Source organism: Candidozyma pseudohaemuli (genome assembly GCF_003013735.1).
Source record: "Candidozyma pseudohaemuli strain B12108 chromosome Unknown scaffold00005, whole genome shotgun sequence".
Lineage (NCBI taxonomy): Eukaryota > Fungi > Ascomycota > Pichiomycetes > Serinales > Metschnikowiaceae > Candidozyma > Candidozyma pseudohaemuli.
In genome coordinates, this window is record NW_020194439.1 from 1 (window position 1) to 26891 (window position 26891).

The following is a 26891-nucleotide window of genomic DNA, read 5'->3' on the forward strand; positions in this document are numbered from 1 at the left end:
GTACGTTCCCGAACTCGGAGGATAGCTGAGGATCAATTCGGTCTATATATTTAGCTAGAATCCGTTAGTACCTAGTCTTACACGAGGGAGTTAAGTATGTCAAACACAAATCTGCGCGAACCTAACACCTGGTGACTATAGTGAAGCTTCGCAGTGGAGACTAGCAGCATCAGACTGCCAAAACTGCCCAAACTTTGAAAATCACCTAAAAACAACTAATTCATGAGTAATCTATTTATTAAAAGCTTTGAGTACAATAACAAAATCATCAATTTCTAGCCTCTCTTTTCCGTTAGAGGGATCAATGGCTCATCCGGAGCTCGAACCCTAGTATTTTCCTGCATAGTGGCAATACTCGTCTCTTCTTTCATGATAAACATTTTGGCTTCACCTTCTCAGCACCCATTTGGTAATACACCTTCCCGTCCTCAAATTCAACAATATGGGCTTTAATGGTCCAGGTAGAGGGAAAGGTAACCCAGATGGCCCCCAACTGAGCTCCGCAAAGCGCAGCACAAGGGGTGCCACCGTGGATTATTCAAACCAACTCAAAGTTTCAAAACGAGGTATGAATGGCGACACACGAGAAGTTTCGGCCAAAAAGCCCAAGATCGAGAAAAAGAAGTCAGGAACTCTGGAGTTGGAGCATAATCTTGTCGACACAATCACAAATTTCAACCTCACAGTGAATGAACTCTTCCAGCTAAAAGAGTACGGTTCCTTGGTGGAATGGAATCCACGAGATTTTTCTCCATCCCTTAATGAGCAGACTCCCGAGATTCTCGAATATTTCATAGATCAGAACGGATACAAGCTCATTTGGGATGAGGCCCTGCTCGAAGACATGAACGATCTTCCTTTGCGTCTTCAAAAGAAAAAGATAGCGGAGAGGGAAGAAATGCTTCGAAAGAAATACCCATTTATGGAATCTGTCATTGCATCAAGTGCCAACAAGGAATCGCGCTTGCTTGATTTCTCCACGAAACGAAAGGTGGAGCCGGAACCCAGTAAAATCCTGAGGAAGCCTTCTAAGTCCAAAGTCAAGACAATTCCCAAACAGGAGTCTGAGGAGGAAGTCTCATCTTCTGAGGCCGAAGTTGAGGAAGAGGCCGAGGTGAACTCAGAAGAGGATTACGATCATGATATCGATACGAACTATAAACTCAAGAGAATAAGTTTTACTGTTCCCCCACTCAAGATAACGCATCCGTCACATATTCCCCTGTGGCGCCCCCTGGAAGGCAATGATGACATACGAGGTGGTGATAGCGAAAGAGAAATTACCCCTTATGACCCAGAACCCCTTCAAATCATATCCAACAAAGCCAACGAGTTTTATGTTCCCACTGTCGAGGACAAAATATCCACATTCCTTGAAGAAAAATTCAAAGCACCAATAGTCGACGATGCCAATCCAGATTACAACAATACTCCCGAAGAGTTTGACAGTGTGCTAGATAATCAGCGTCATCTTCTCAAACGCCTATACGAGAAGATCCTTGTTGAAGAACGTTTCGAACTCAATGGGGAAAAAGTTGAAAGAAGAAAAGTCATGCTCCCAAACATCACAAATCAAAAACTCACCTCTGATCCTTTCAGGGAAACAGGCTGCATAGCACCAAAAATCCAAGGTGCTACTAATGACCAGACATTTCAGGACCACTTCGTCGATCAGGGTGTCTCATTTCTGAAAATTCATCAGCAAATGAGGAGGCTGCACCAAGCGAGGGCAAGAAAGGTCGCTCAAATGGTCGATCAGCACTTCAGGAGAAAGAGGGGAGAAAAGGAGAGATTGGAAAAAGAACGTGAGCAAACGCTTAAGAAAATCAGTCGTCTTGCTATTCAATCGGTGAAGAAGCGTTGGTCTCAAGCTCACAAGGTTTATCGTCACATCCAGCATGCGAAGGAGGAGGAGCTTAAACAAAAAGAAGGAAGAGAGCATTTGAGTAAAATGCTCGAGCATTCTACCCAGCTTCTCGAAGCACAACTCAACAAATCACTGGAAGATAATACAGCTGCTGAGGCTGATTCTGACGATGATGAAGAGGAGCAGGACTCTGAGAACTTCTCGTCGTCAGAATCTGAATCCGAAGCTGAGCTGGATTCCGAAACAATTGACAAACCAGACAGTGAATGCACCGTTGAGGAGCTCAGGAAGAAATATGCTGATATGGAAAGCTCGGCTGAGCCTTCGTCACGCATGGAAACGGAAGAGGAACATGAAGATGGATCTGACGACGAGTCAGGTGGACTTGCTGCGTTATACGGCAAAGATGTCAAGGAACTCACACCGTCAACTCCAACAGAATACACCGAAGATCAAAAGAAGTTGATTGCTGAGCTCTCTGAAAAGAAGGACGAAAAATTGCTGGAATCAGAGCAGTCTGACGATCTGATGACTGAGGAAAGTTCTTCCGAGTCGGAAGACGACGTGAGCATGTCAGAAGGTGAGGAACTGGAAGAGGCAGGCGGCCTTGCTGCACTTTACAGCAAGAAGTCAGAGTCTAAACTGAAGGCTGAGGACAGCGACAGCTCAACAGTTGAGGATGAAGAGCCCAAGACGCCAACCTCTGATGAGAAGATTGAAGAGATCAATGGACTCAAAGTTAAGGACGTTCCTGTTCCATCTCTTCTTAGAGGAACATTGCGTCCTTATCAGAAGCAGGGTCTCAATTGGCTTGCCAGCTTGTACAACAACGACACAAACGGTATTCTAGCCGATGAGATGGGTCTTGGTAAAACGATTCAAACAATTGCTTTACTTTCGTACTTGGCCTGCGAACATCACATTTGGGGGCCACATTTGATCATCGTGCCCACCTCTGTCATGCTCAATTGGGAGATGGAATTCAAAAGGTTTGCTCCTGGCTTCAAAGTTTTGACATACTACGGTTCTCCACAAGAAAGAGCAAGAAAGAGAAAGGGCTGGAATAAGATTGACACTTTCCATGTGTGCATCACGTCATATCAACTTGTTGTTCATGACCATTCCTCCTTCAAGCGCCGTAAGTGGAGATACATGATCTTGGATGAAGCCCACAACATCAAAAATTTTAGATCGAACAGGTGGAAGGCATTGCTCAACTTCAACACTGAGAACAGATTATTGCTTACCGGTACACCATTGCAGAACAACTTAATGGAATTGTGGTCTTTGTTATATTTCCTTATGCCTTCTTCCAAGGTGGACCAGATGATGCCTGATGGCTTCGCGAACTTTGAGGATTTCCAGCAATGGTTTGGTAAACCAGTGGATAAAATTCTTGAAAAGACTGGCACGGGCGATGTTATGGACGAGAACGTCACTGGGCGTTTGGATGAGGAGACAAAGAATACCGTTGCACGCTTGCATCAAGTTCTTCGTCCATATCTCTTAAGACGTTTGAAAAAGGATGTGGAAAAGCAAATGCCTGGAAAGTACGAGCACATTGTCTACTGTCGCTTGTCAAAGCGTCAAAGGTACTTGTATGACGATTTTATGTCTCGTGCGAAAACGAAGGAGACTTTGGTGTCTGGAAATTTTCTTTCTATTATCAATTGTTTGATGCAATTGAGAAAGGTGTGCAATCACCCTGACCTTTTTGAAGTTCGTCCTATTGTTACTTCGTATGCAATTCCGAGGAACGTAGCCAATACGTTCAAGGTTCAGGATCTGACTGTTAAGAAACTTTTGACGGGCTTGCCAAAGAAAAATATCAATTTTTCCGTATTGAATTTGGACATAGCCCAAAGTGACGATCTTAACTGGTTTGCTGCTGAGGGTCGTGATCGTTTGAAGTCAAGTAAAGAGATCGAGAAGGAAATTCAGTTCTTGGATGATATCATTGCGAAAGGTAAAGAAGCACAGGATCCATCTTACACCGACGTCGTGCAATTGAACAAGTTTTTGAAATTGCAAGAGCAAATTGAGCACAGAGACAGATTGAAGCATTGGTTGTACCTCAACAATTTGAGATGTTCCCGCAAACCACTTTACGGACTGTCCGTTCTTGACAGGTTGAAGGGGGTCTTTGTTCAGCCTCGCTGTGAGCTCCTCGACTCAATGATTTACGATATCCCTAGGAGAGCCGAGATCATGAAGGACACAATAGAGAAGTATGGTGTTGTGACGCCAAGTGTGGTTGCCCTCGATATGAAGGACCAGATGATTCCTGTTGAGACTCAATATGCTGTACGTGCTGGTGTTGAAGAACGAGCAATCACTAATCCATTCCATCAAGCACAGGTCAAGCTCTCGATTGCATTCCCAGATAAGCAACTTCTCCAGTTCGATTGTGGTAAGTTGCAGAAGCTCGCTGCGTTATTGCAGGATTTGATTCCAAAGGGCCATAGAGCGTTGATCTTTACCCAAATGACGAAAGTCTTGGATATCTTGGAGCAATTCCTCAATATCCATGGACACAGATACATGCGTTTGGATGGTGCCACCAAGATCGAGGATCGTCAATTATTGACGGAAAAGTTCAACAGAGATCCTAGAATCCCGGTGTTTATCCTATCGACAAGGTCTGGTGGTCTTGGTATCAATCTTACTGGTGCTGACACCGTCATTTTCTACGACTCTGACTGGAATCCTGCCATGGATAAGCAATGTCAAGATCGTTGTCACAGAATTGGTCAACTGAGAGATGTGCACATTTATCGTTTCGTGTCGGAGTACACCATCGAGTCCAACATTCTCAAGAAAGCCAACCAAAAGAGACAATTGGATAATGTTGTTATTCAAGAGGGTGAATTCACAACTGACTATTTGGGCAAGTTCTCCGTTAGAGATTTGGTCAACGACACGAGCATCATTTCTGAGTTGCCAGACAACCCAATTGGCGACAGTGCGAATGTCGATATTTTGGCGCAAGCCGAAGATGAAGCAGACCGTAATGCGGCCAAGGAAGCCATGAAGGAAGTTGCCGTTGACGACGAGGACTTTAATGAAGAAAATAAAGAGGATCCCAAAGCCAAGGGACCTCGTGGTGTTAAAGGAGGTAACTTGGACGATGCAGACTACGACGAAGGTGTGGGTCACATTGACGAGTACATGTTGCGTTATATTGCAGAAGGCCATTACGCCGAATGATTGCATGAAATAATTATATATAGAAATCTTGTAATATACTTTTTGGCTGCAAAATGGCCGGTAGGCTACAAGCAGGTGCGGTCATGTGACCCAAAATCGCTGTTCACTAATCTGAGAACACCTCAGATAGCTCCAACTGTATAGTTATCACAATTTCCATATTATGTCATCCAGCATCCAGTCATTGTTGAAGACCGAAAAAGACGCCGCCGAGATCGTCAATGAGGCCAGAAAATATAGAACCACGAGGTTGAAGAGCGCCAAGCAGGATGCTCAAAAGGAAATTGACCAATACAAGGAGCAAAAGGAGAAGGAATTGAAGAAGTACGAGGAAGACCATGCTGGTTTGAACGACACCATCGAGAAGGACGCTGATGCTCAGGTCGAGAAGGAGTTGCAAGACATCAAGAAGCAGTACCAGGCCAAGAAGAAGGATGTCACCAAGGTTTTGATTGATGCTGCCACCAACCCTACACCAGCGTTGCACACCAACGCTTAAATACAAAGAGTTCATTTCTACCAGCCGGCAAACGGCCATTTTATTAAACGTTCCAGTCTATGTGCAATGTAGAGCCTCAGGCGCCGCCCTTGGCCAATTTTTTGAAACCATTAACAATCTTCCAGAAGCGGGAGTCGTAGCTTGCAGTGTTGAGCCCGCTGACAAAGCCCCAAGCTTTTTTGTCGTCGGCAATTGGATAATCAATTGGTGGTGGAATGGCGGTCTTGACTCCGAGTAGTCTCAAGAGTGGTTTGTCCATGACCACGGACTTGGCATTGCAAAGACCGGTCAATCCCTCTTCACCACCAAACTTACCGAATCCAGACTTCTTTATACCACCGAAGGGAAGCTGGCATACGTAGAATGTAGCGAAGTCATTGATCGCGACATTTCCAGACTCGAGTCGTTGAGCAATTGCGTTACATTGCTTGAAGGACGAACCAAAGACAGAATTACCGAGACCAAACTCGGTGCTGTTTGAGATTCTCACCGCATCATCAACATCAGTGGCTTTCATCATGGTGAGAACAGGACCGAACACCTCGGTGTTGGCAATCTTCATGGATGTATCCACATCGACCAAAAGAGTTGGCTCAAAATAGTGTCCTTGTGGGTAGTTTGGATGCAGATAAGGCTTTCCACCAGCTAAAAGACGAGCACCCTTAGACACAGCATCTTCAATGAGTTCTTCGATGGCAGCAAAGCGATTGTCTGAAATCATAGCGCCCATGTCAATCTCATCAAGTTGATCGATATCCGAACCAAGACGGAACCCGCGGAGCCTTTCTTCTAAGATTGGCACTAATTTTTCGTAAGCTTTTGGAAGACAAATGACACGTTCGATTCCGATACAGTTTTGGCCGGCGCTCTGGAAAGTGCCTCTCAAGAGGACAGACGACAATGGGTTGTAGTCGGACATATCATCCAACACAATGACTGAATCTTTGCCGCCAAGTTCGATAACACATGGCGTCAATTCAGTAGAGGCACTTTGAAGAACCTTCTGCGCAACAGGCTTGGAGCCGATGAATGTGATGTGCTTCAAGCCTGGGTGAGATGTGAAATATTCGGCATCTTCAGGGTAGCAGTAACACAATTGGACAATGTCCTCATTAAGGCCAAGCAGGCGAAGGGCAGCGTGGATCATACCCACAAACCACGTAGAAGACCACACGACTTGCTCCGAGCATTTAACAATAATAGCATTTCCGCTGAACAATGCTGCCAAAACAGGACCAATAAGGTTATGCAAAGGGTAGTTCCAAGACACAATGGCCGCGATGACACCCAAAGGTTCGTAGCGAACCTCGGCATGCTTCATAAGACCCATAAGGAGAGATGAAGGTCCAGCCCTACTCGAGGGACTCAATGCTTTTTCGCCGTGGGCGATGATCCAATTGATCTTCTCCAAAGTGACCATGATCTCACCCATTGAAGCGTCCAACTTCGTCTTTCCACTGTCTCTACAAGCGACGCGTGCGATGTCTTGTTGGTTATCCAAAATGAACTGATTGAGAGTCCGCAAAAGCTGTTTTCTGACCACAAAGCTTGATTGAGCCCATTCTTTTTGGGCAGCTTCAGCTTTCTTGATTTGCTCGTCCATCTCCTTGCGAGAGGTGCACTCAAAGGTACCCAAGAACTGTGCTGTTGCTGGACAGTAACTTTGGATCTTTGTAGGTTCGCCAGGTACGCGTAAGCCTATGTTAGGCGAGTAGAGCCTCTTACCCTTCCAATGAGGCTTCGCTTCATCAGCAATAGGGTACACGAGCTTCTTTGGTGCTTCGAGCTTGTTGTACTTGTTTGGTCTCGGGGTAACGTATTTTTCATACACGTAGTATAGAAGGGGCAAAATTACACCAACGAAAAACGTGGTAGATATGTGGTATTGCCATTGGCCCTCAGCAAAATCAAGATCGATGGCGATCATGCTGTGTAGGCTAGTTGGTGGAACCGGGAGTCGTCTGGTGAGTTTTTAATGCGCACTCGCACACGAGTTGTATAACCATAACTGTTTCTATAAAGTTTGGTGAGGCGACGCGAATGAGTCGATGTCTGGTTTCTTAGTCGAGGCAATTGAGACAAAAGCTTTTTGAATTTGACCATTGATGGACCAGTGTTCCTCAGATCTCTTCCCCTCGTATAGCCATTGGCATCTATTCTTCCGCGGGCACTTGACCCTCCTCCACCTCTTGCAATTGCAACCTATCCAAAAGCTCATCAAACTCGGCGCCGGTTCGGTTTTGCACAATTGCTGAAATGATGTTGTGGTCGATGTAATTGGGTAATGCGTCTGTAACACCAGTGGTATTATCGACTCCGGTGAATACATCATAGGCGGCAGAAGCATCCTTGGGAGGCATCACATCGTATTCAAGAACATCATCTCGGTCGAAAACAGATTCTGGAACTTTAGCAAGCACTTTGTTTTCACCGGAGAGAATTGCAAATCGAACGAGATTAATTGGAAGAGCAATTGGTTTTGATTCCTTAGAGAAGAACTTGCCCAACCACGATCCAGTCGTTTGCGGTTTGAACGTCGAGAACAACTTCGTGAGTTCGTCATGAAGGAACTGTCTATGCAGCTGATCCTTCCATAATAATGGGGCCCTCACAAGGTACGTCTCGCTTGCAAGCACAACATAGTCGTCCTGGTAGATGTCCTTCAACGAAGTGGGTGGTTTTGAGGACAAGCCGATATTTTCTAGAAGGTGGTAAGCGCAATATGTATGTGCGGTAAATGCCTCTTCCAACCTCAGCCTGGCCTCCTCAGTCTTGTTTAAGTGGAGCAATGCGAGAACCTCTGAGAATGCAATACCTGGTGTGTACCATTGAGCGTAGGTCGTGATAAGTGGGCTATTAGCGACCTTAACGAGCCAGTCGTATTCCTCAGAAAGTATGGCGTAATGGTCGATGAAGTAACGAACTCCAATGGGATCTTCGGCCGGGCTGAAACCCCAAAGGAGCTTACAGTAGTTCAACGCTGTAAAGAAGGTTGAGCGCTCGGCCATTCCGGTGATGATACGGAAAATGCAAAGATAGAACTGTCTGTTCATGAATGTCTCGTAAGGAAGCCTTATGAGCTCAGACTTGCCGTCTTGAAGCATCTCATGGAACCTCTTGTTGAAGGAGCGGTCAAAGACAAAGAGGCACTTCTCTACCAAGGCATTGCTCATCGCCTTGTTGTTCCCTTGTCTAAGGAAGACCATCGACACTTGTAGAAGCGTCTCAACATGATATGGGTGTTGTTGGATCAATTGAATCAATGCATCTGGGTCAGGCGTCATAACGACTGACGCATAGAATTTCGAATTGGCCACTCTATCCGAGACAGAAGGTACCTTCGTGAATTTAAAATGACGAACTCCAAGTTTTGCTTGGGCCTTAACCTTATTACTGAGAAAATCGTAGCCTTCATCCTCCTCTTTGTATCTGAGGGTCTCTACAACGTCATCAGTCGTGAGCTCCTCCATATTAAGCTGTTTTTGTGCCGTGGGAAGGTAATCATCCTTGATGGTTGTGAGTAAAAGTTTCCTTGATGTTCCCGGAACGCCCCTGCGGTCTCTGCCACCCCATCCTCTTGTGAGTCGTGCGATCTTTCTGAACTGTGCTAACACTTCAGGTGATATCGACATTGAAGTCGTGCTGTTTGCATCGTCGATTGTCTCAAGACTCAAGTTACCGAAAAGATTTTTGAGCTCATTATCTGGATCCAAGTTCTTGACAGCTTTTATGGACAAGAGTGGCAAGCACTCTTTGAGCCTGGAGGTAGTGAAGTAATGAAAGTTGGCAGCTGTGTAAGCAATTGGAGGATCAGAATTATCAAATTGTTCTTCAAAATCCTCATCCAATTCCCCATCTCCCTCTGCCTCAACTGAAACACTCTTTGAATTAGCCAAATCACGTTGTCTGATTTGCTCGAGGAACTGGTCTAGATCTTCATCGTCTTCACCCTCCTTGTCCGAATTATCCTGTTGTTGTTGCTGCTGCTTTTTCTTCTTCTTGTTCTTCTTTTTGTTCTTCTTTCTTGATATAGTCGGTGTCTCTGGGACTGGCTGCTCAGGCTCAGCTTCATCTACCAGGTCATTATTGCCTGCATCATCGTCACTTTCAGCACCCAAAAAGGCAAATCTGTTAACTGCTGGTTTCTTGACTTCTTCATGGTCGGAGTCATTTTCGGCTTCTGGAGTTGCCGATTCCCTTTGTCTCTCAAGCCTCCGGAGTGCTCTGGAACTCATGATGAAGTAGTACTAGTTCGCAATCGCCTGCAAAAGTAGCTAAGCAGTATGTACGCAGGAAAGATAGCCTCCACCTTTTCAACTTGCAATTGTCCTTTGGAAGAAGTTAAGGAGAAGGCATTGGGTACGTTAAGAGCCTCTTCCCTCCAGATATATCCATTGGTAGATGATTCAACAGTCCGGGTCGACGATTTCGGGAAGAGATTGACTTGTGGGTAAAAATGCACATTTGCAGCCATTCCGTTCTCCAATGGAAATCAGGCAAAACTTGATCTTTGAAAGGTATAGGTCTGCTGATCCATACATCCACAGACTGAACTATCAAACGACTCAATTGAGTCACTCAATTGCTACTTCGAAGCAGGTCGATCTACAGGTTCCGTCACTCATCGTTGTTTAGTGGTAGTGTGCTTTATTTTTATTCATGACTCATGTATTTACACGGGCTTTTGCTCGTCGAAGGTACCAACGGCCTTCTTGTCTTCACCCTCATCTAGAATCTTCTTGATGGCATCGTCCACTTTCGTCTTAGGACCAAACTCGTTCTCCAATTCAGCCTTGGAGGCCTCGTCCAAGATACCGTCAACACCACCCTGTCTGTTCGTGAAAACCTTCCAAACCGAAACTAGGTCCACAAGAGGAATTGTGGTGTCACCGCCCTTGTACTTCTTGATCAAGTCTGGGTTCTCGGTGAAGATGACAAAATCATGTTCATTGCCTTTGTAGAAAATCTTATGTGGTTGTGGGGACATTATGGTTCAGAATTGTGGTTCAAAGAATATGGGGACAGACCCCTTTATATATACCCCACTATAGCAATCGAGGGGTGGGCGTATGCTAGCAAGTGTGGTCGGACATTAAGGATATACTGTACAAAGCTTGGGTTAAATGGCTATGACGGAATGGTGCGCGGCTGCGGCTCAAGTGGTCAGGCTGTATTCACTAGAGCAATTGAGAACAAAAAAATAATGAAGGGTGCGAGGTTCGAACTCGCGCGGACAAACGTCCAAAAGATCTTAAGTCTTCCGCCTTAGACCACTCGGCCAACCCTCCGATATGTAACGTGATTTTGCGCGACCTGGTTGCCATATAGAGTTAAAATGAAATTGTTTTTCGCGCTCATTCATTACCAAGACACGTTACACCAACACATTTTTTTTGTATTGACTAAAAAAATATTGGAGATTTCAAAAAAGTGGTTTCTAGAAAATACAGAGAAGATATGACTGCCTTAATAGTATACTCCAGGAATTAATCGTTGGACAAGCGGCACAGATGCCTATCTTTCATTGATCCACTCGTCCAAGACGCTGGTGATACTGAGATTGACACTTCATCCTGAAGAGATGGCTAACTGTTGATGGATATTATTAAGGACTCAACAGAGAAAGACATAACACTCTCCGATAGGTTCGAAAGACGCTAGTCCTGAGACCAAGTTCAAAATAACTTCTGTTTCGAAACGGCCCCAAACCAATTACAAATTAGACGACTGGAACTGTCAAAAGCCCACAACTATCAATGGCATACACTGACTATTATTTCCACACAATATCGACGAATATTTTCCCAGACTAAGATGATATATCTTGAAAATACTCAACTTTATAACCCAGATACCCCCTGAACTCAACCCCGCTTTGAGGAGTTGTTTGAGGAGAAATGATGATGATTTCCTCTGATGTATACCGGACTTATATGTCGGACCTTACTATTTTAAATTATGATAAGATAACATAACTTGATTGGAACTTTTGAAAATTTAGCAGCGGCTTAGAGACTTTCTGGCTTGAGAAGTTCTTTGAGAGGAGAGTCGCGTTCCCCCGGGTTCACTCAGCTTCTGTTGATAACATGTTAAGTGGTTTACTATGTAGGTCTTGAAAACTATATAGGTTTTGTTGGAAGGAAGAAATTCTTTCTGGCGTCCATTTAATTTAATGATCGATAAAAAAAAAAAAAAATTATTTAAAGAACATCGAATTGAAAAGTTGTTGCTATAAAAGACTCATGAGAATAATGAGTTGGGTATCGAAAGTAATGAACAGTTGAAGAAAGGTAAAATGGACCGAAATAAGCGAAAGACTAAAGCGAGGGAATGGGTCATGATGGTAAAGTTAGCCGACTTACAAAGCGAGCAAACCGGCAACCACAGCAAAGACTGTTGGAATACCGACAGAAGCCTTCACACCAGCACCTTCGAAAGAAGTAACGGTAGGCTCAGTTGGCTTAGGAGCAGTGGTCTTTGGAGCAGTTGTAATAGGAGTGGTCCTGACTGGAGCCGTGGTACTTGGGGAAGTACGAACAGGTCTAGTGGACTTTGGTGCAGTGGATTCAGGTGCAGTTGACTTAGGAGCAGTCGAATCAGGTGCGGTGGACTTAGGAGCAGTCGATTCAGGAGCAGTCTTAGTAGGACGCTTCTTGTGATCATCCTCGGTCTTTTTCTTGTCATCATCCTTAGGTGGCTTCTCGTCGTCCTTAGGTGGCTTCTTGTCGTCATCCTTTGGTGGCTTGTCATCATCCTTTGGTGGCTTCTTGTCGTCCTCCTTTGGTGGCTTCTTATCATCGTCCTTTGGTGGCTTCTTGTCGTCATCCTTTGGTGGCTTGTCATCATCCTTTGGTGGCTTCTTGTCGTCCTCCTTTGGTGGCTTCTTATCATCGTCCTTAGGAGGCTTCTTGTCATCGTCCTTAGGTGGCTTCTTGTCATCATCCTTTGGAGGCTTGGGCTTGTCGTCCTCAGGGCAATCTTCTTCATCCTTTGGAGGTTTCTTGTCATCATCCTTAGGTGGCTTTGGCTTCTCGTCCTCGGGACAGTCGTCCTCTTTGTAGTCCTTGTCGTCATCCTTGTCACCATCCTTGTCATCGTCCTTGTCGTCCTCCTTAGGTGGCTTCTTGTCATCTTCGTCCTCAGGGCAGTCATCTTCCTTGTCGTCCTTGTCCTCCTTTGGTGGCTTGTCATCATCCTTGTCATCTTCGTCATCCTTGTCGTCCTCATCTTCGTCTGGGCAATCTTCAGTTGGCTTGGATGGCTGATCGGTAGAGCTGCTGCTACCGCTGCTAGTCGACGCTGAGGATGAACCAGACAGAGAACCATCTCCAGTTGATGAAGCAACATCACTGCTTGAAGAAGAGTCCTCGGCGGTGGACGAACCGGTGTCAGTGTCAGTTGGCTCAGTCACAGTCTCGGAGTCCGTAGAGCTAGTAGCAGATTCGGAGGTCTCAGTAGAGCTTTCAGTAGTAGTCTCAGTGGGCTCAGTCTGCTCACTGGTGGTCTCACTGGTGGTCTCAGTTGGCTCAGGGGTGGTCTCAGTTGGTCCAGGGTTCGTCTCAGTTGGCTCGGTAGATGTCTCAGATGTCTCAGTTACCTCGCTGGAGGTTTCCGAGGGCTCCTCTGAGTCACCGCCTCCGTTGGGAAACTCTGGCATCTCTTTGCAGCTACATCTATCTGGCTTACCGTTTGGTGGTGGGTAGTTGGCCCAGATCTCAGTGGCAGTTCCAGCATTCGAATTGGTGTTGAAAGTTGTGTAACCAGGTCCGATGTCAAAGGTAATACCAAAGTGGGTGTTGAAGTACAATCTCAAGAGACCAGTGGAAGACTCGTAATTGTATCCAGTGAAGCCCAAGTTCACGCTGATAATGTTGGCGTTACCAAAACCGTAAACGTCAATAACTGGAACATTGTTGGGGTTAGAAGTGGTGCCACTGCCGTGCTTGTTCTTCTTTCTGCTCTTGTTCTTCTTACCCTTGTGCTTGTTGCCATGGTTGTTGTTACCAGCAGACAAGCCAACCACTGACAATCTGGAAGTGGTGTCCTCCAACCAAATGGCCTGCTCTCTGGCAAAGTTGTAAATGGTGTTACCAACAGCAGTTTGCAACCTGATCTCACCACGGGTGAGAGCGTTGACACAACCATTACCACGAACGTTGGAAGACTGAACCCACTCAGTGCCCTCAAGACAGATGTTACCTGTGTTTTCGATAACGTTAAAGCCGCTACTTCCAGCAGCCTGGTTCAATCTCACACGAGATGGAGAACCATCAGCCTGGCTGAAGGACATCAAACCGGTGTTATTCCAGCTGGCCATAGACGTCACCGTGAAAGGAGAGGTGGACGTTGCCTGGGAAATCTGGAACCACATGTTACCGGTATTCTCGAAGCTTGCGACACTGTTGAGAATGTATCTGGAAGCAAAGTTTGGGTTTTCTGCTCTGAAAGCAAGATCACCCGAGTTTGTGATTCTTCCAGAAGTGATATCAACAGCCGACTGGAACGTGTCGCTGGAAGAAATGAAGAAGCCACCCCTGTTGTCGAGGTTTCCTCCAATGGTGGTGAGGGTGTTGTTGTTGATTCTGAGGTAGGCGCCTTCTTCGATAGTGAGTGGACCCAAGGAGAAATCCCAACTCTGAGAGTACTCAGTTGGCTGGGAGATAACCCTGGCGCTGACAGAGGCCACCAGGGCCAAAGTCGCCATCAAAACATTGAGTGGAAGCATGGGTATAAGATACTGGTGTGAGGAAGAAGAAAAAAAAAAGAAAAGGAACTTCGAGAAATTCAGCTTCTTATATAGTTATGAGAAGATGAACAATTCGGTCTCGGAGGACCTCGTCGTCTACCAGAATAACTTTTTGCAACCGCATTTGAGAGCCTGTATGGATATGCAAGTTGGACCCTTGTGCGTTATTGTGCACCCGCCTCACAGGGTGCATAAATATCTTGGTTTACTGTTCGTGGAAAGGTTGAAAGGTATGCCTTTACGACGAGGGCGACCAGGTATGCAAGGTGTCCTTTGGATCATTATGGATTCAGTGTCTCGTAGCTCCAAAAGGGAGCCTTGGCAAATAAAGACGAGAGGTCAACGCGCTCCCAAAATGGCGATTTTTATTGTTAGGCCTGGCACTTACATGATTCTGGACCGAGGGCCATTGACATAGAGCCGGAAAAGTGGGTGAAAGCTTTTTCAAGAGCCTTTGACTCCTCTTTTGCGTGCCTCGAGATGTGTGGCACCGACCCCATTTTGCTTGAATATTCGCGATACCATTTCGCTTCTTGAATAATTTCGTGTATCCATGAAACACTAGAACTAGTCGATTTTGAAACAAAATTCTCTCATAAAGTAGTTAATTAGTTTGAACCAGTGGAAAAATTACGTGCTATTTCTGGAAGTATCACAATGGCCCAAGATCAACGCATCTTACTCCAGAATCCCCTTTCCTCAACGGGTATCGCTACCAACTGAAGAGGCGGACAAAGATTCCCATACCGGCTCGCCGTTATCCTAATTCAATGGCCACTGTAAAGAGGAGAATGGAATATCTCGTATTTAACAAAATCTGTTTGACTCGAAAGTTGATGGTGCAATTACTTAACTGTAAGGATTCTAGTTTCACTAGAAGCTATAGCATGTAATTTGTAATTCTTTCAACTCAGTCGTCAACTTCTTTTTACAGATGAAAAATTTTGCAGAAGTTGCTAGATATGAAAACTAAATTGAAACCCAATATGGGTCACACAAAGAGAAGACCATGCGTCGAAATCACAACAAGTGAGGAGTTAAAGTCTCATTCTAATTTGAAACTCTCATTTTCATTGATCAAGAAGCACATACAATTTACGATCACAGTGAAGTATTCTATTTTTGGTGAGGTGAACCAAAGCAATGTCAAAAGGTAAGGTTTGATCCAAACTGTACGACTCATTGGACCGGACACAAAGAATGTTTCATAGCGCTCAAAACCATATGGATGTATTAATCGTTGAACCTTCTCGATGCCAATAATTTCAAATTCCAACTAAAAACCCCTTCTTTTCTTAAAAGACTTCGTGTAATCACCCCACACTTCCCCAAAGGTCTCAAACGGCGATCCAGATAAAATCATGATGCTGGAGACTAATTCCAATATCCGAGAACGCTCGATATCAATGGCTCAACTCGTACGATTTTTTACCATCATTCACATAATCCCCCGCTTCAATTCACTACTACGGGTGTCAACTGATTCAGAAGCCAAAACGAGAAAACGTCTTTCCTGATTTGAAGGAAACTAGAGGAACCTAAGGCTTGAAGACGTTTTTTGGATGGGTGCAGGCCTTTGTCTCTACACATAAGATCTACTTCGACTTAAAATGGCTGGTTTGTTTCTTCCATTTTGATCTATTCTGGCCAATTTATACGAGTCTCACCCACCTTACCATTTGAAGAACCCTGTATGCGAGTTGCAGTGGTTAGCATCTGAGCTGCGTCTCGATGCGCGCCTTGCATGACGACAATCTTTTCATACATAAAAGTTCCATTTGAAAGCCTCTCACAGCCCATTGTTCATTATCTCGGTTAATTCGTCTATGGCAGCGAGCACACTTGCCCGAATTTCCTAAAAGGGGTACAGGTTCCCATTGTTGCTCGAGGGCATCTATCACAGGGAAGTCATCGCCAATTGTTATATTCGCGTCTTCGGTACCACTCTTCCTCATTAGGAGGCTCTTCACGAATAAAGCACTACAAGTAGAAATTGGCGATTCCATTCGTATATCCTGTTCGAGAAAGCATTGTGTGGGATGTGGTGTATGGACTGTTCCATCTACCGAAACCTTAAACAACCTATGATAATGCCGTAATTGCAAACTCTTCTAATTTGCATGTGGTCCATGCATTTGTGTCTATTTCGATGCAATCCGAGGATGGGAGGTTGTGGCTTATGCTCGTCTATTTCGGGCTTAGCAGTCGCAGATTCATGGCTCTAGGATCGACATGAAACACCACTACACACAAGAATATTTGGCTTCTCGAGCCTCGAACACGAATTGACGAAATCAAGACAATAAGCTGATCTGAATGTGGTTCAACGTGTCCCTATTAGAGAGCGAAGTCCTCGGCATTCCAGTTTTCTTACTATGTACCGCGCTGAACAATCGGGAATCGCATGCGAAATTCCACCCGGATTTCTCCTATTTTTGGTGCCATTGCTACAAAGGACTTTCTCAGACCGTTGGATCTCTAAACAGGAAATCAGAATTGAAAGAGCTCCACCAGTCCGGTCCAATCATCAAGGGCCTAATTTTGCGGATGTTGTGCTACAGTTGCCGAGCTGTGTACTATCTTCTTGAATCAATGTGCAATTATTATGAATCCAGAATCTATTTCTTCTTACCGTCAGGAATGGTGAACATCACGATCTTGCCCTCTTTAAGACTCTCGTCAACCTTGAAGAAACCCTTTCTCTCAAACTGAATAATGTCGTCTTTTTTAAGAGATCTGACGTTCACGTCAGCATAAACCGTAGATACAAACTCGGTCTTCTCAGTGATGAAGTCCTCGAAGTTATCGTTCTCCTCCAACTTGTCCTTAGTGATCAAATGGTCAAAGTCGTGGATCTCAACCTCGATCTTGTCATCAGTATCAGCAAGCCACGTAACCTTTTTCTCAGTCTTACGGAAGTCACCTTCCAAGTGCAACTCAGCGTCAATGGAAGAAACAACATCGCCCTCCTTGTTGATCTTCTTGATGATCACATTACCCCAGTCCATAAAGGTGACCTCCTCACCCTCAGCGAAGGTAGCAGCATCGGCCTGGTCGACCAACAAATTCTTGGAGAAAATGACCTTCTTCAAGCCAATGTCGGCGTTTTTCTTGTGCTTGGGTTTGTCTTCAGTGTAAGGTTCAGCAGGACCGTTGGAAAGCTGTACTTTGACGGCATTCTTAGCATCCACAGCAGTGTGTCTTGGGACAACTGGGTCGATGATTTTCTTGTTCATGGCCCAAATGGTAGACCACTCCATGTTGATGATGTTCTTGGAAGGACCCTGGGAGAGAATGAAGTTTCTCAATCCCTCGACGGTCATACCTCTTCTTCTCACACCTCTAATGGTTGGGAATCTTGGGTCGTCCCAGTTACCGACGAATCCCTTGTCAACGAACCACTGCAACTTTCTCTTCGACAAGAGAGTTCTGATGAAGTTGACTCTACCGAAGTCCCAAATGTCGACGTGACGCAAGTTCAAAGCCTTCAAGAACCACTCGTATTGTGGGTTTCTGTCTCTGTACTCGTTGGTTCTCAAAGCGTGGGTAACACCTTCAATGGAGTCAACAATAGGCACACAGAAGTCGTATGTTGGGTAGATCTTCCACTGAGAACCTGTTCTGTGGTGTGGAGTCAAGTTACATCTGTAGATGACAGGGTCTCTCAAAGCCTTGTTCAAGGCCTTGTAGTCAATCTTTGCTCTCAAACAGTTCTTCAAGCCCTCCTCGGTACCGTTCTTCATTTCCTCGGTGAAGATCTTCAAGTTCTCCTCGACGGTTCTCTCTCTTCTAGCGGAGGCATCGCCAACCATTCTCTCCTCTCTCATCTTCTCCTGTGGGGTGTCATCACAGTAAGCCTTGCCTTCCTTGATCAAGGTGAGCGCAAGGTCGTACATCTTGTCAAAGTAGTCGGAAGAGTAGGTGATCTGGTCACCCTTGATACCGAGCAAAGCCAAGTCCTCAATGATGGAGTCCTGGAACTCAACTCTCTCCTTGGTAGGGTTGGTGTCGTCAAATCTGATGATCAACTTACCCTTGTAAGCGTGAGCAAAGTACTCGTTCAAGATGGCAGCCTTGGCGTGTCCGATGTGCAAGTATCCAGAAGGCTCTGGTGGGAAACGGGTCACAACCTCACCGACCTTGGCGTTAGGCAAGTCAATCTCGAAGTTGGCCTTGTGAGTCTCCTTCTTGGCACCAGAGGCGGCCTTCACGGCCTTTCTCAACTCATTGATAGACTTGGTAGTCTTCTCGGCCACAGAGTCGAATCTGGAGTCGGATCCGATGAAGTTGTACCATCTAGAGACATTGGCGTAAACCTCGTTCTTGAGCACGGAGCCCATGACAGCATTGGCTCTCAAGACACCCCAGACGGCCACATCGGCAATGGAAAGGGAGTGGCCCACAATGAAGGATCTGAAGTTCAAGTGAGCATCCAACTTCTCCAAGTCGGTAGCCAAGGCCTTGAAGTTCTTGTTGGCCAATTTCTCGAAAGCAAAGCTCACCCAAGTGCTGGCGCCTTCAGGGTTGGCCAAGGTGGGGGCAGCAGAGGTTAATTGGGAAAGGACCTCAACATCACCAGTGACGGAGTTTCCACCGTCGGTGTACTTGACAGTGGCATCTTTCTCGACGTTCTTGTCGTCAACAAATTCAACAGTGACAGCTTTGTCGGAGTCAGAGATCACGATCTCCGCAGCAATAATAGCGGAGTAGGCTATAAAAGGAGCCTTGGCAGCGACAGTAAGGGTAGCCATTGGTAAGGATCAAGATGACTGAATGAGAACGTCTATGGAAAATTCTGATGGAGGTCACGTGAATAGGGAACCGCTAAGATGTCTTGCAAGTGTGTTCTTACGAAGGCCTCGAGGGATTTAAAAGTAAATAATGTGAGGTTTTTGCTACTTGTTGATTTCGAAAACCTCGTTTTTAAGTCTGATGTGACTGGAGTAATTTGAATTGTGGGTCGAGGTCTGCGCTTACGCAATGCAACCTATTCAGCTATACTTAAGGTAAAAAGTCCAGGCAATCGTTCTTCCCTTTTTTATTCCATGAGCATTGCGTTTGGACAAATGGTTTGTCATTTAGATTTTATTTTCAAATTTTATGTCAGTAAGATTTTCCACATACTTAAGCCTTCTTCGCTCATTCGTAGTGCATGCGGTTTCTATATTTCAGGGGAAGCTGCCAGATCCCCCCGAAAGTACGAAACACGAAATATCCCACAAAAAATAATTTTATTCCGAAATCAAAGAGATCATCAATTCTTAAAGATACTTCATCCAGAACTCTACCTAAAACGACCTCTAGTCCACTAAAATTCAGCCTATTTCGTCACATGACCGTGCCGATGCGATAGCTCGCTCCTACCGATATCGAAAAGCAGTACCCTCATAGGGCCGTTTATCAAAAACCTACAACCCACCCGTCATGTCGAATGGGCGAAATACAGATTCGCAGGATAAGAGTAACCTGCGACCCACGGCCAAGCGATCGCCGTCGATTTTAGTCACCGACGCTAGAAGCAGTAATGTGAAGGGCGCCAGGGCTCCATTTGCTGGGCAGAATTATAGAAAACAACAACAGCAGCAGTCACTGGGACAACTGGGTGGATCGAACTATTCAGATAATAGAAGCCATCCACTGACCCCTTCCTTGCATCGTCGATTCAATACTCGCTCGAATAAGTACACCGATATCTCTGTTGACAAATTGTTGAGCAACTCCAGTGATATTCCTTCTGGCCAAAGCAGATTCCCCAATTCTGCTCAGAACGCACGCTTTCCTTCCCCAAGACCCTCCCTGCCACCGATTGACGCTGGATTGCTGCAAGAGCAGAGAAGAAGAAACATCAGAAGCATACCCAAACTATCGCAGAACTTACCTGCGAGAACATCCAAGACGTCTCAGAAATTGGTCTTGATTCCTGATGAGCACCAATCTAGTCCAGGATCTTTACTGCCTCAACGTGTGGGGTCACCGCCTCCACTGGACAGGTCTGATACCCCTCAGATTCAGAGAAGCAGGGCAGAACTCATGCCTAAGGAAGCAAGGGCACAAGAATTCAGTAGAGTCACCGCCTACTTCATTTGTGAGGAATTTGATAATACTGCTCTCATGGAGTTCCTCAAGAACACACATGAGGTTAAGCCTCGATTGTACGACGAAGCACTCTACGTTCCTTATGCATTGCCGTTGCTACCAGGATCTGACGGTTTCAGAGTCAAGTCCAATGATACTGCCAAATCGTTGCCAAGCAAACGATACATGGAGAAGATGATTCGTAAGTCTGAGGAGACTGATCATTTGTATGAATACTATTCGGGTGTTGAAACGCCTGAAGACGCTATGAACTACTCGATGGACCCTGAAGATGGTAATGCTGAGAACTATGGCCCATTCGATCCTTCAGAGCCTCAGTTTTTTGCGCCACCTCAAGACATCGAGGATGACAGCAATAGCGAGGGTGAAACGTCTTCTAAAAAGTCGGAAGCTAATAGCGAGTCACTGAAACCAGAAAGTCTCAGCCGTATGAACAAGGATGACGCTCAAGAAGAGATCAGTAAACATCACGCCGAGATGTTCGTGCTTGAATATGGTATTATTGTCTTCTGGAATTTCACCGAAATTCACGAGAAAAACATTTTGGCCGACCTTGCCTTCTCAGAGGTCCCAATTCTAATAAATCCAATTAGTGATCATGAGATTGAAACCGAGGAATTCCACTTTGAGTACGACTCACTGGTGCAAAGACCCAGAATCTATAATGACATGATCACCTTACGTTCTGCTGACCACCTCATTAAGCTTACAATGTCATATGCTCTCGCCCAACTGACGAAGCTTTGTCTCTTCGAGAGCCGCATGGTGCATAGTTTGCAGCTGATATCGAAACTTCCAAAGAAGCTAGCTTTGACAGGAAAGCTAGGCCTCAAGAGGCAGCAGCTTTTGAAGAAATCTGGCAAGCTCTTCAAGTTGCGAGTGGATGTCAACTTGTCAAGTTCTATTTTGGATACGCCAAATTTCTTCTGGTCTCTTGAACCTGCCTTGCATCCCCTCTATAATGCTGTGCGTGATTATCTTGAGATCGAGCAAAGAGTCCTGGTTTTGAATGATAGATGTAAGGTCTTTTTGGAGTTCTCGAATATCATCAGTGACAGCATCAACGAGTCCAACACCAGCCGTATCACCACCATGATTATAATCATCATTGTCATCAGCGTTTCTGTGAGCATATTTGAGTTCATGTTACAGCTTTTCTAATGCTTGCTACTATACTGGTTATAATAGCAGGTCTTTGCATTTAGCATAATAGTTAATGTGTTTTAATTCTCTGTAGACAGTTTTTTGCAAAAGCGTTTTCATGGCTGCAAATAAGATGTACGGATCCGGACTCCAGATCAGTCCTGCGAAATTACCCCAAATTGGAATTGAGTATCAACCCCATAGTTGGATATGGCTATCCCTTCCAAGTATTCCTCCGTAGGGCTTCTGACAGCCGACAGGAGGAAAGTTTTGGCTAGTGGAGCTACAACAAAAAAGCCCAAACCAGTTGAGTACATCTATAGACGCATCAATGATAAAGTAAACAATGCAAAGGAAAGAATGAAGGAAGAGATTGGAATGATATCCATGGACAGCAAGAAAGAAACCAATGCCATCTCCGCCTATGTTCTGACTTCCCGACTGCAAGGTGCATTTAATCCTGACGATATGGATATGGACGCTTTACAGCTTGTGCATAGGGAAACTTTCATAGTGAGCGGGAACATGTCCTATTTGATCGTGGACACCAATTTTATCTTGTCCCATTTGAACGTACTAGACGAATTGAGAAACCTAGCTGAGGAACACAGGCTTCGTATGGTTATTCCAACTACCGTAGTACAGGAATTGGACGGGTTGAAGAACTCCAAGACCCGGAGAGAGAAGGGTAACTCAGTTTCACTCACTTCAATCGGTCAATTGGCCAGATGGGCCAATGACTGGATTTACAATTGTTTTGCAAAAAAAGACCCCGCTGTGATCGGTCAGGCACTTGATCAAAGGATTAACCGTTTGGCTGTGAAAGACGATGCGATTCTAGACTGTGCTCTTTACATACAGCGGACGAATCCCAAAACGCTTCAAGTCCTTTTGACGAACGATAAAAACCTTTGTACAAAGGCACTTCTGAACGAGCTCCTTACCGTAAGCTATAGAGATGGTATGACGGCTGCAAAAATCGCTCTGATGATCTCGCATGAGAATTTTCACCGTTTCGGAAGAATCCAGGAGCAGAAAGTTGTAAGGGAAAGACGCATAGAAGTACCAGACTACACTACTCAGCGTTATGAGGAGGTCATTTACAATGAGGTCTTGCAATTGACCAAGTCAATGATACAACACTGCATGAAACTGAGCTATGGAGAAGAGCTTGATCTTGTCAGAGGGTACGATATCAGCAAAGCGGCAAGCCTTGTAGATGTTGCCGACATCATCTCCAGATTCTGGCGAACGGTTTTCAATCAATATTTCGGCAGTACGACGTACCGCTCACAGTTCGCTTCGAAGAGCCCTTCACTAGAATACTGCTACAAGCCAACCGATAAGGAAACGCTAGACGACTTCATCACATTTTGGAGCGGGTTCCTAGAGGCCTTGATTCAAAAGGAGTTGGAAGGACCGCAAATTACACAGATGAATACGATCATGCAGAGGTGGAAAGATATGGCAGTGGCACACAGAAGGTCCAGATAATCAGCGTTTGATGATGCCAACACGTTTACGTTTTCCAGGCGACTGAGGAGAGGGACTGGCTCTCTCCTCGCTGGTAGGCCTTTGACGTCCTAAAATACCAACACGGCGCCTTTTGCTTGGCAGCTCGACCTTTGAGGAGGGGCTCTCTTTTTTGAGATCTAACGGCTTCTTCTCTTTCTTGACTTGTGTAGGTTCGATGGTACCCGGCTCTGTTTTCACAGCAGCCGTATCCGACAGCTGTATCCATTGGCCAGCTTTCCATGTCTGCACATCCTGCGTTACGGAGTCAATCAAGTTCCAAATGAGCGATTCTCTAGAGTCGGGTTCTGCTTCCAACTTCCGGCCCAACAGACCGTACAGCTCTCGTACCCTTCCGTCGAAGATTCCACGGGAGTATGGCTTGAGAAATGGAGCATCATCAGTGTTTTGTCGCCTATACTTGTCCATGAGTACCGTGCCATTGACTGTCTTATAGTTCTCCTCCAAGTACAAGGTGTACTTATCCTTGGCCCGCAAGGCTTTCTCAAGCTGGGACACCTTGTATGCGAGGTAACTATGGTTGGCAAACTGAGAGATGTTTAGAGAAGCTAGGAATGATGCTGCTTGAGGCAGATCCATTTTTTGCAACCGGATTTCCCAGGTGAGGCTCGGTAGGTCCACCGAGACGGTGTAGAGGTCACCCAGCTGCTCTATGTGAACCAGCTTATTGTCAAAAGCAGCCTGGATTTCCTGCTCTAAAACATCCAAAGTTTCGGAGTCCACCCTCAGGAGGCCTAACGCCCGAGCCCGCTCGGCAACGTCGTCTCGTGAGGCTGTCTCGGCCCACACTGACCCCAAGTCCGTTAGATAGCACAGATAGGCATTCGCGGGGTGGAGGTGGAAGGCATACATAAAGCAGCGAGCATCCACCATCCAGTGGTCGGGCACGGAACACAAGGTCTTCTTTGACTGATGCATTACGAAAGCAGCCAACTCGATCAATTGCAGGAGCGGGTGCAGCGGCTTCTCGAGCTGAAAAAGCGGGTTGTCGTGGCTGTGGCAGGCGTCCCGGGCGCAGGCAAATCGACGCTAGTGGAACGAATGGTGGCTGTTTTGGGCTCGTGCGGAGTGTCGAGCAATGTGCTCCCGCAGGACGGGTACCACTTTTACCGCGAGCAATTGGCGCGCTTCAACGACCCCGAGGAGGCCTTCCGCCGCCGCGGAGCACCCTATACGTTTGACGGGGCCCGTTTTGTGGATGCAGTGAGGCGGGTCCGCAACGGCGAAAAAGTGTTGGCGCCGCTGTTTGACCACGCTAAGAAGGACCCAGTCGAAGATGACATTTGCATTGAGCCGCTGGCACAGGTTGTTTTCATTGAGGGCAACTACGTAGGTTTGAAGGATGAGCCCTGGGTGCAATTGGCGGATTTGGTGGATGAGCTCTGGGTGGTCCGCACTGCGCCAGAAACGGTGCGGGAGAGAATTGTGCGGAGGCACTTGGCTGCGGGCATAGCGAAAAACCACGAGGAAGCTGTGGCCAGGGCCGATGGGAGCGACTGGCAGAATGCCTTGTATGTCATGGAGAACACCAGGGAGGCCGATGCCACTGTGCTGATGGACAATTGAGCTGCCATTGGCGAGGTGGTGCACTCCAGTGCGATGGCAACGGGATTCTGTCGCCCTCACATCAATTTCATAGAATTAGAGGTTTTTGATGGTCACTATACGAATGCTTCCGATTGGCAGCCCTGGGTCGCTCGAGCGTCGCTCAGAAAATGTAAAGTGTAAAGTCTAAAATCAATTTTTACTCAAACTGCTGTATAACCGGAGTTACTGCCTCTTGCCATGAAAATTCAGCGAATTACCTGAACGGCGCCATTTTCATTTCTCGAATGACCTAGCGTACCCCTTTTCGTATACGTACCTGTCAGATTAGTCTTCTCGCTTCCGCCAATCGTACAACGTTGGAAAGGAGAAACGGAGTGGTCCGCATGATGTCAGTCCAGTGTCAATTGATGCCATCGATTCCGTCAAACCACACGAAGCCATTTCTCATGAATGGAAAAAGGAAAATCAAAGTCTTTAATATAACGACTCAAAAATTCGTAGACTCATTTCTGAGTTGTGCCGCTTCGTACTGCTCTCCCTCGTAAGGGCATATTTTGCAACCATTGCGCACCTGATACCTTATCGACAACCCACTACCCAGCCCCTAATCCCAATCGTAAAAGAGAATCCAGCTATTTCTGACTTCCCCAAATTGCCTCACTAATACACCAAAGCCCATTCGCCAGCTGGCCCCGTACGGACACACTCGTATACTATCACACCACCAGATCAAGCGTGCAGGCTGCCCATATATAAGTGCACGAGCGAGTCTCTTTCATCAAGTATGGCCGACAAAATCCACGACAGCAGCCTCTCCATCAGAGAGAGAATGGAAGCGCTTGTGCGCTTGAAGCAGAAGGAAATCACCGACGGGCTTGCCGCCTTGGACACCACCACGTTCCACACGGATGCGTGGGTGAGAGGTAACAACGGTGGAGGCGGAGAGTCGATGGTTCTCCAGGACGGCACCACTTTTGAAAAAGGAGGTGTCAACATCTCAATTGTCCACGGCAAATTGCCTCCTCAGGCTGTCCAGCGGATGCGTGCTGACCACCGTAACCTCAAGGGTGCAGCAGACGGATCGGTGGACTTTTTCGCCTGTGGATTGTCAATGGTGATCCACCCCCACAACCCCCATGCTCCAACGACCCATGCCAACTACAGATACTTCGAGACCACCGATCCAGACAATGGCGAAGTGATGACATGGTGGTTTGGCGGTGGATGCGACCTCACACCTTCGTACTTGTATGACGAGGACGCTAAGCACTTCCACCAGACACACAAGGATGCATTGGACAAGTACGACACGGCATTGTACCCCAAGTGGAAGAAGTGGTGCGACGAGTACTTCTACATCAAGCACAGAAACGAGACTAGAGGCGTGGGCGGCATTTTCTTTGACGACTTTGACGACAAGCCCGCCGACGAGATCTTACAAATCGTAGAGTCCTGCTTCGACGCCTTTTTACCTTCCTACGTGCCGCTTGTTGAAAAACGCATGCACCAAGAGTTCACTGCCGAGCAGAAAAAGTGGCAGCAGATCCGCCGCGGGCGCTACGTCGAATTCAACTTGGTCTTGGACAGAGGCACGCAGTTTGGCTTGCAGACGCCCGGCTCCCGAGTCGAGAGTATTTTGATGTCGTTGCCTGCAACGGCCAGCTGGGTGTACGACCACCATCCAGAAGAAGGCACCGAGGAGGCCCGTTTGGTGAAGGTATTGCAGAATCCAGTTGAGTGGTGCTAGGCCGGTAGATATGAGTCAGGGCAGCGGCGAGTGCGCAGGGCGGGCTAATCCAGATTGTACATGCTGCGCTGAGCATTGTTTAGACGGTTCGAGGCAGGTAGCCGAATAGAATAGATGGTTGCGGTGAAGAAAAGTATAAATTGATGTAGGTGTATGTGGGAGATTTGGATGGGTGGAGAAGACGACAAAAAATTGCAAAATATTATTAATTGTATTTTGTGATAGGTAGCCGTGTGGAAAATCGTACAATGCATGAGACCCGAACAAGGCGAGGCGATGCCACAGTGGTATGTGAGGGATTTTCAAAAAGAATGCCTACTGAGAAGGGATAGCGAAAAATGGCAAGAATTTTCACATCTTCTCGGAACATCGCCCTGGCGAGCCATCGCTAAGATTGTTCCCAGTGCGCACTGACATTGTTCCAAGGCAGCAGAAGCAAGGGTATCTCATGGGAAGGGGGGTGACAAAAATTAAGATTAATTACACAAAAAAAATCTTATCATTT

General features: G+C 46.2%; 11 protein-coding genes and 1 non-coding gene across 12 annotated transcripts; 5 read left to right on the forward strand and 7 right to left on the reverse strand.

Moving 5' to 3' along the window:
• Positions 1 to 5237: 5237 nt before the first annotated feature.
• Positions 5238 to 5573, forward strand: VMA10 (H(+)-transporting V1 sector ATPase subunit G; the record flags this gene model as incomplete). The annotated part of the gene is made up of 1 exon (XM_024857822.1): positions 5238 to 5573. One exon carries the CDS (start codon positions 5238 to 5240, stop codon positions 5571 to 5573), a length of 336 nt encoding a protein of 111 aa, XP_024713748.1.
• A 76-nt stretch (positions 5574 to 5649) lies between these two features.
• MSC7 (meiotic recombination directing protein) lies at positions 5650 to 7500 on the reverse strand (the record flags this gene model as incomplete). The annotated part of the gene is made up of 1 exon (XM_024857823.1): positions 5650 to 7500. The coding sequence occupies one exon, from the start codon at positions 7498 to 7500 to the stop codon at positions 5650 to 5652; it is 1851 nt and encodes a 616-aa protein (XP_024713749.1).
• A 226-nt stretch (positions 7501 to 7726) lies between these two features.
• Positions 7727 to 9808, reverse strand: C7M61_002450 (uncharacterized protein; the record flags this gene model as incomplete). Its single annotated transcript, XM_024857824.1, has 1 exon — positions 7727 to 9808. One exon carries the CDS (start codon positions 9806 to 9808, stop codon positions 7727 to 7729), a length of 2082 nt encoding a protein of 693 aa, XP_024713750.1.
• Positions 9809 to 10245: 437 nt separating this feature from the next.
• On the reverse strand, positions 10246 to 10560 carry C7M61_002451 (uncharacterized protein; the record flags this gene model as incomplete). Its single annotated transcript, XM_024857825.1, has 1 exon — positions 10246 to 10560. The coding sequence occupies one exon, from the start codon at positions 10558 to 10560 to the stop codon at positions 10246 to 10248; it is 315 nt and encodes a 104-aa protein (XP_024713751.1).
• A 217-nt stretch (positions 10561 to 10777) lies between these two features.
• C7M61_002452 lies at positions 10778 to 10861 on the reverse strand. The gene has a single exon. It is a non-coding gene; the product is annotated as a tRNA-Leu (tRNA).
• Positions 10862 to 11931: 1070 nt separating this feature from the next.
• On the reverse strand, positions 11932 to 14298 carry C7M61_002453 (uncharacterized protein; the record flags this gene model as incomplete). Its single annotated transcript, XM_024857826.1, has 1 exon — positions 11932 to 14298. The coding sequence occupies one exon, from the start codon at positions 14296 to 14298 to the stop codon at positions 11932 to 11934; it is 2367 nt and encodes a 788-aa protein (XP_024713752.1).
• Positions 14299 to 16937: 2639 nt separating this feature from the next.
• On the reverse strand, positions 16938 to 19070 carry GUS1 (glutamate--tRNA ligase; the record flags this gene model as incomplete). Its single annotated transcript, XM_024857827.1, has 1 exon — positions 16938 to 19070. The coding sequence occupies one exon, from the start codon at positions 19068 to 19070 to the stop codon at positions 16938 to 16940; it is 2133 nt and encodes a 710-aa protein (XP_024713753.1).
• Positions 19071 to 19743: 673 nt separating this feature from the next.
• On the forward strand, positions 19744 to 21576 carry C7M61_002455 (uncharacterized protein; the record flags this gene model as incomplete). The annotated part of the gene is made up of 1 exon (XM_024857828.1): positions 19744 to 21576. One exon carries the CDS (start codon positions 19744 to 19746, stop codon positions 21574 to 21576), a length of 1833 nt encoding a protein of 610 aa, XP_024713754.1.
• A 192-nt stretch (positions 21577 to 21768) lies between these two features.
• C7M61_002456 (mRNA-processing endoribonuclease) lies at positions 21769 to 22996 on the forward strand (the record flags this gene model as incomplete). Its single annotated transcript, XM_024857829.1, has 2 exons — positions 21769 to 22967; positions 22993 to 22996. 2 exons carry the CDS (start codon positions 21769 to 21771, stop codon positions 22994 to 22996), a joined length of 1203 nt encoding a protein of 400 aa, XP_024713755.1.
• A 56-nt stretch (positions 22997 to 23052) lies between these two features.
• Positions 23053 to 24009, reverse strand: C7M61_002457 (uncharacterized protein; the record flags this gene model as incomplete). Its single annotated transcript, XM_024857830.1, has 1 exon — positions 23053 to 24009. The coding sequence occupies one exon, from the start codon at positions 24007 to 24009 to the stop codon at positions 23053 to 23055; it is 957 nt and encodes a 318-aa protein (XP_024713756.1).
• A 123-nt stretch (positions 24010 to 24132) lies between these two features.
• Positions 24133 to 24657, forward strand: C7M61_002458 (uncharacterized protein; the record flags this gene model as incomplete). Its single annotated transcript, XM_024857831.1, has 1 exon — positions 24133 to 24657. One exon carries the CDS (start codon positions 24133 to 24135, stop codon positions 24655 to 24657), a length of 525 nt encoding a protein of 174 aa, XP_024713757.1.
• A 766-nt stretch (positions 24658 to 25423) lies between these two features.
• HEM13 (coproporphyrinogen oxidase) lies at positions 25424 to 26386 on the forward strand (the record flags this gene model as incomplete). Its single annotated transcript, XM_024857832.1, has 1 exon — positions 25424 to 26386. One exon carries the CDS (start codon positions 25424 to 25426, stop codon positions 26384 to 26386), a length of 963 nt encoding a protein of 320 aa, XP_024713758.1.
• Positions 26387 to 26891: the final 505 nt, after the last annotated feature.